General features: G+C 43.2%; 1 protein-coding gene across 1 annotated transcript in view; it reads right to left on the bottom strand.

Annotated features, from left to right (window-relative positions):
- EREG (epiregulin) overlaps positions 1-5,554 on the bottom strand; it is a 20,639-nt gene extending 15,085 nt beyond the window's left edge. Inside the window, exon 1 of the mRNA XM_006142928.3 lies at positions 5,294-5,554. Within this exon, the coding sequence (XP_006142990.1) occupies positions 5,294-5,342 (49 nt within the window). The 5' untranslated portion in view covers positions 5,343-5,554. The remainder of the gene's footprint in view (positions 1-5,293) is intronic.
- Positions 5,555-5,765: the final 211 nt, after the last annotated feature.

Genomic DNA, 5,765 nt, shown 5'->3' with positions numbered 1-5,765 from the left:
TCGTGGCTGGAATCCGTTTTTTTTTTTTTTTTTTTTTTCCTTTTTATGGTGGTCAGAATTCAGGGATGCTACTGACATCTAGTGGGTAGAGACCAGAGTTGCTGCTAAAAATGACAATGTATAGGACCCCCATCATCACAGAGATTATCCAGACTATAGGCCAAGAGATAAAAGACAGGGCTAAAAACCCTGTATTAGACTCCTGAGATAGGGGATCCAGTTCCAGCTCAGATATTTATTTTATCCCCTTCCAACTGAGTTTCCTCGTCTCTGGAAACAGAGACTAGGAAGTGAGGGTGGGGTAGAGTGGGAGATGGAGTTTGGATTGGATTACTGTAAAGTTCCTTTCATTTCTGAAGCAATACGTTTCTTTCTCCTACTGGCTATCCATGATCAGTCATATTGCTCAGTAATCTCTCTCTCTCATACACACACACACACACACACACACACACACGGAGCAAATATACTTTAGTTTTGGTAGGCAAATCATCAGTGAATACAGACTATAATAGGAGATAGAAATGTTAAAGAAAGGGGAAAATATTAGACTTTATCAGATACAACAGATTTGATCTTTGAAAAATAATTGTTTAATCTTCAAATGTTTGCTTCTCAAGTACATTTTCAAAGAGCAGCTAGTCGAGTCAAAAATATAGTTGTGAGCTGGCCTAACTGCAGTAGCATGCCCAGGTTGACACTGCTACTCGGCAGGCTGAAGCCACATGGCAGGCCTGAGTTCGAGTTCGGTTCCCTACCTACCCTAAAAGTCAGGCGTCAACAACATGTGCCTATAATCCTAGCTACTCAGGAGGCTGAAGCAGGAAGATCACAATATAAGAAGACTGTCTAGGGGGACAAAATGTATACATATTTTAGATAGACATATAGTGGTGAGAACTATGAATACAGTATCAATCTAATTGTCCCTCTAACAAACATTAACAGAGTTTTTAATAGAAGCCTACCACAGTATGAATAATAAAAATGAGTGTAGCTCCAGAAAGGATAGCCAGGGTTGGATACACATATACAGTGTGGTGTGACCAAGACAGTTCCACAAGATCAGGAGAAGGTTTATCAAGATCCAGAAGATAGCCAGGGTTTATCAGAGAAGATTTGCCTGAGGAAGTGACCGTTTTCTTCAGTCTTAAAGGACAAGGAGAACTTTCCCCACAGGACAAGAGTGACGAGGGGGCACAGCACAGTCGGACATGAGCCTTACGTGCTGTGACTTCTGAGTCTATCCCTTCACTGGTAAAATGGGAACAGTTATCTTTCCTACCTAAAAGGGCATTATTCTAAGACTCAAGGCTTCTTGTAAGAAAGCGCTTTGAGGATGATGATAACAACTCTAATATGAAAGTATTTTTAATTATTTTCCAGTATCATTTAATTATATCCATATACAACACCCTGACAAGACAGAGTTTATGATCTCCATTGTACCGATGAGAAAACTGAAGCTCACAAAGGAACAAATCTTTCAAAAAGGATGAGATAAAGAAACTGGGCCAGGGAAGAAACATTGAAATCAAAAGAATGTAAAGTTCTCTGTTTAAAAAAAAAAAAAATCGATAATCTTAGCTTCATAAAAGTTAAAATCAAAAGAAAAAAAGGAAAGAAAAGAACCGAGGTGTGAAATCCTTATACTGTACCCTATGACTTTTAATTGAAAATGATAAAGGTTAGCATATATACATATGTGTGTGTGTGCCAAATCATTTTCATGCCTCAGATTGAAAATAGAGGATTTCTTTACCTAAAAATTTAGGGTTAACATTTATTCTGGACAATTGTCAAATCATCATGAGTATTATAAATAGCATCCCAGTTAATTAAATCATTACGCTAACCTAGAAGGTCGCACAACCTCCACCTTCCGTCTAACTAGACACCCAGGCTTACACAACCTGCATTGCTAGAAGACAGTCTGTCACATTACCCCATTTTTTTCAAAGGCTCCGGAATCTTCATACCAAGTTGATGGCGGGTTGCTTCTCCCTGAGGAGCTCTATTACAACTTTCAGGAGCCCGCCCATTGTCTTCCAGTGGAATGTTCTCCGCAGCAGTTACAGCCATACTAATTAGACTATTTGCATAAGCCTATATTCACAGCAAAGATGGAAGGATGAGAAAACCACACCTGCCTTTACAGTCTCTTTGGAGAGGATTTCTTACCTGACATTTGCATCTCTGGGGTGACCATTAACCAGGAAATGGGAGATTCTTGTGCAAAACTGGACAGAACATATTCAACTTCAGTTTTGCCAGAGACTGTGTGAATATTGTACTTAAAACAAAAGGAAAAAGAAACTATGTCTACTTGCTGTTAATAATGGGCTGTAGATTTCAACATGATCCCTTTCAATGCTATATTCAATGCACAATAGTATAAAAAGGATACAAGAAATAAAAACCATAAGGTATATTTCTCCTTGGTTCTTTTATTTACTATACATTACATTTGAGAAAATATAAAGCCCTCCGTCAACTGATTTCATTAACTGCTTTATAATAGCAGCCATACTCTAAGAACTATAGTAATCAAAAATTATGGGCAGTAAGTAAATATTCTACACATTTTAGCACAGGTTAAGAAACAATCACGTGTTTTCTGTGCCAGATTTTGCAAAAAGAGTTAAAAGCCTATTTCTGCATATATGTTGTCCCTATAATAAGTCTCACATCTGGGCCAGCCCAGAATATTCTGGAAGTTCTCTACTGGAACCTGTTATTGTTATTTTACTCTTGTTAACCCTGGTTCCTCACAAAGCGTTAGAGAGTGACCTTACCATTTACCATCTCTAAGTCCTTTTTTCAAGAATTATTTTATTTCATTAATTTATTATTATTTTATTAAATTTGTTAGAGGGCACGTGTGCTCACCAGAGAGAAGGAGAGATAAAGTGAGGAGGCAGGCCACCATGTCCAGGACTTGAACTATAGTTGGCTACATAGGAGTCCAGTGCCTTAACCACCTCGTCACCAGCTGGCCCTCCAAGGCCTTCTAAGGTATCTCACTCCATTTCGTGTCTTTGTAAAACCCAGCCAATCGTACCTGCCTCACCATAGTTTAAGGAGTCAGTGAGTTGATGTGTGTAAAGCCCCTGACTCACACATGGCTGGCAGAGTCGGCGTTTGGAAATAGCTAGTTTCCTTCTCAGCTCCTGGATCTGAACCCCGTGGCTGAACCAGGCACCTAGTATCAGCCAAACTGCTCACTTAGCAAGACTGTGCAGAAGGCTGCAAGGATACCTGGATCGAAGTCCAGATAGGAGGGGCCTGTTGTATTTCCAGCCAAGATGTGTCTTCTCAGGTTGTGCCGAGACTCAGGTAGTTCACAACTCTCAAGGCCAACAGAAAATAGCAGGAAAGCCGGTTGTCTCTCTGAGATTCCTACTTCTCATATTTTCAAGAGCGAATGGTTATTCTGTTTAATTCTCTCTCATTTCACTATGAAGTAGGACTGAACTGTCTTGGAGATGCTATTCAAGAACATATTCAAAAACTCTTGGAGGAATGAATAAAAATGTTGAATTTTGCATGTGTTGGGGATGGAGGGTACTCCCCCCCACCCCCCGCAGTCATAAATGAACAAAAGTTCTACAAAAATAATGATCTAGGCTGAAATCTGATACAATGTATGCTGAAATCCAAAATAAATACCTCTTTCTTTTGAAGAAGAGAGTATGGAGGAAAATATTTCTAGGTAACCTTTTGTTGTGGGGAGAGAGTTTCTGACATGACAGGCGACCCTGCTTTCCTGGCATGTGCTTTAGCATAAGACTAGAGGACCTGCATACCTGAACAGAACGCAGAGAAACGAGACAGAGCGCGAACAGGAACTTGACCAGTGGCAGAGAAATATCTAAACACACTGGGAAAACAGAAACTGACCTAGCTTATTTGGAAACGGGCTTGGCGACTGATGAAATAGGTGAACTATAATTTAGTAATGCAATAAAGGACTTAAGCACTTTCATGACAACAAAAACACCCACAGCACACGCACTAGGTGGGTAGTAACCAGGTTATTCCTAGGTTCTTGCTGTCTCAAATTAGAATATTCAATGAGACACCCAGAACAGACACTTGGAGTGTTCAGATGCAACCTTATAGGTGATGTGGTGTGTGTGGGGGGGTGCGGGGACTGCAAAGACATTCTGACCTCTACATTAATTTCTAACCCTAGAAAGACTGTCACCTTTCTAATGATCTACTTTTCACAGAGGCCTCAAAACAGAGACAACAAAGTCATGATACTTACTGACAATCTTCTGGCAAGTCATTTTTAGTTCACTTTTGGCAAAAACCATAGGTGGTTTCCACCTGTGTTCCTGAGCTTAAACAGGCAAATTCTAACTATGGATGGTATACATTTCATTAGGCCCCCCCACCCCTGAGACACGATATATCAAAATAATCATTTAACTGTCACGTCCTACACAGGCAGAATTAATGTGCTAGGGGAGTTGGCCTCCTTGCAACTCCAGGAAGAATCTAAGACTTGTACTTCCTTATTCATCTATTCCCCTGCTACTCCAAACTCCTTTGAAGTTAAAAGAATTAGGGAAGAGGTAGTCAGTCACTTTTCAAACATGAAACGCTATATGAGGACTTCTTTTTCCTGTTCACAACAACTAAATCTCCTCAAATAAGAAAACTGTCATTAAAATAGCCTTATCCATTATACGCGGTGTGATTAGCAGCAAGTGCAAAGCGCCCGGACTAGCCTTCGGAGCTGCTGCGCGGGAAGCCGGAAGCTGCAGGTGTAGGGCCAAGAGAGGTGGTGCGAAGAGCCAGATCTGCCCGCGTCCCTTCTGCTCCCGGGACCTGAGCACAGCGTTTAACTCTGCCGCATCTGGAGCTCCAGCCAAGCTGGTACCAGCGCACACTGAACTTCCAGGTAGGTGATCCGGGCTAGATTATGCAAAATGGGAAAGAATTTCTTTTCAAAAGGTCCCTATCCTCCACGCCCCCAATAAGAACAAAACATGCAATGTCAACCTTGCGTTCCTAAGATTGGCAAATATTCAGAAGAATAAGACGGAAGCTTTTCAACTTTTTATTTTGCCTACTAAGGAGATACATCAATTCATCCATAAAGCACATGCCAATACTTATGGATAGAAGGCATTGTAACGCCGATCCTCAACTCCCAGGACAGTTGACATCATTTGAAAAGGAGCCCATTTCAACCCTGAGGACAACCCCGTCGCTGTCCAATGACATCCGCACCCAGCTGTTCGGCTCCTCTTCGGAGTGGCGGAGGGGGCGGGCGAGGGCTTACCCAGACAGAGCAGCAGCGCGGGGACTCGGCCGGCGAGACGCACGTCCATCCTGCTCCCCAGGGCGAGCGCCGGCGAAGCGCGGCGGCGAAGCGCGCTGGAGCTCGGGCTAGGTGGCGGAGGCCGCAGGGGGCGCACTGGGGCGCAGACCCGCTACCGGGCTGAACCTGGAGCGCCGGGGAGAGACTGCAGGAGCTACGCGTCCGCTGGGTCTCTCTGACACCTGGCCTGTCCGGCAAGTGGACTCAACCGCGCCGCGCTGCGACATTTATGAGCCCGGGGAGGGGCCTTGGGCCGAGGACTTAGCAGGGTGAGGTGCAAAGTTCCCAGGGTTTCATAATCGGCCCCGGGGAGGAGTGACAGAGGACTGGCTGTGGATGTCATCCCTCTCTGGAGCACTTGAGAGTAGTGGTTCAAGAATGAAAAAATGTCCTTTTGACCAGTCCTGGGACTACTCCCCAAACTTTTCCATCT

The sequence above is a fragment of the Tupaia chinensis genome, unplaced genomic scaffold (genome assembly GCF_000334495.1).
Source record: "Tupaia chinensis unplaced genomic scaffold, TupChi_1.0 Scaffold000086_1, whole genome shotgun sequence".
NCBI classification, from domain to species: Eukaryota; Metazoa; Chordata; class Mammalia; order Scandentia; family Tupaiidae; genus Tupaia; species Tupaia belangeri.
This window is presented reverse-complemented; position numbering and strand designations above follow the sequence as displayed.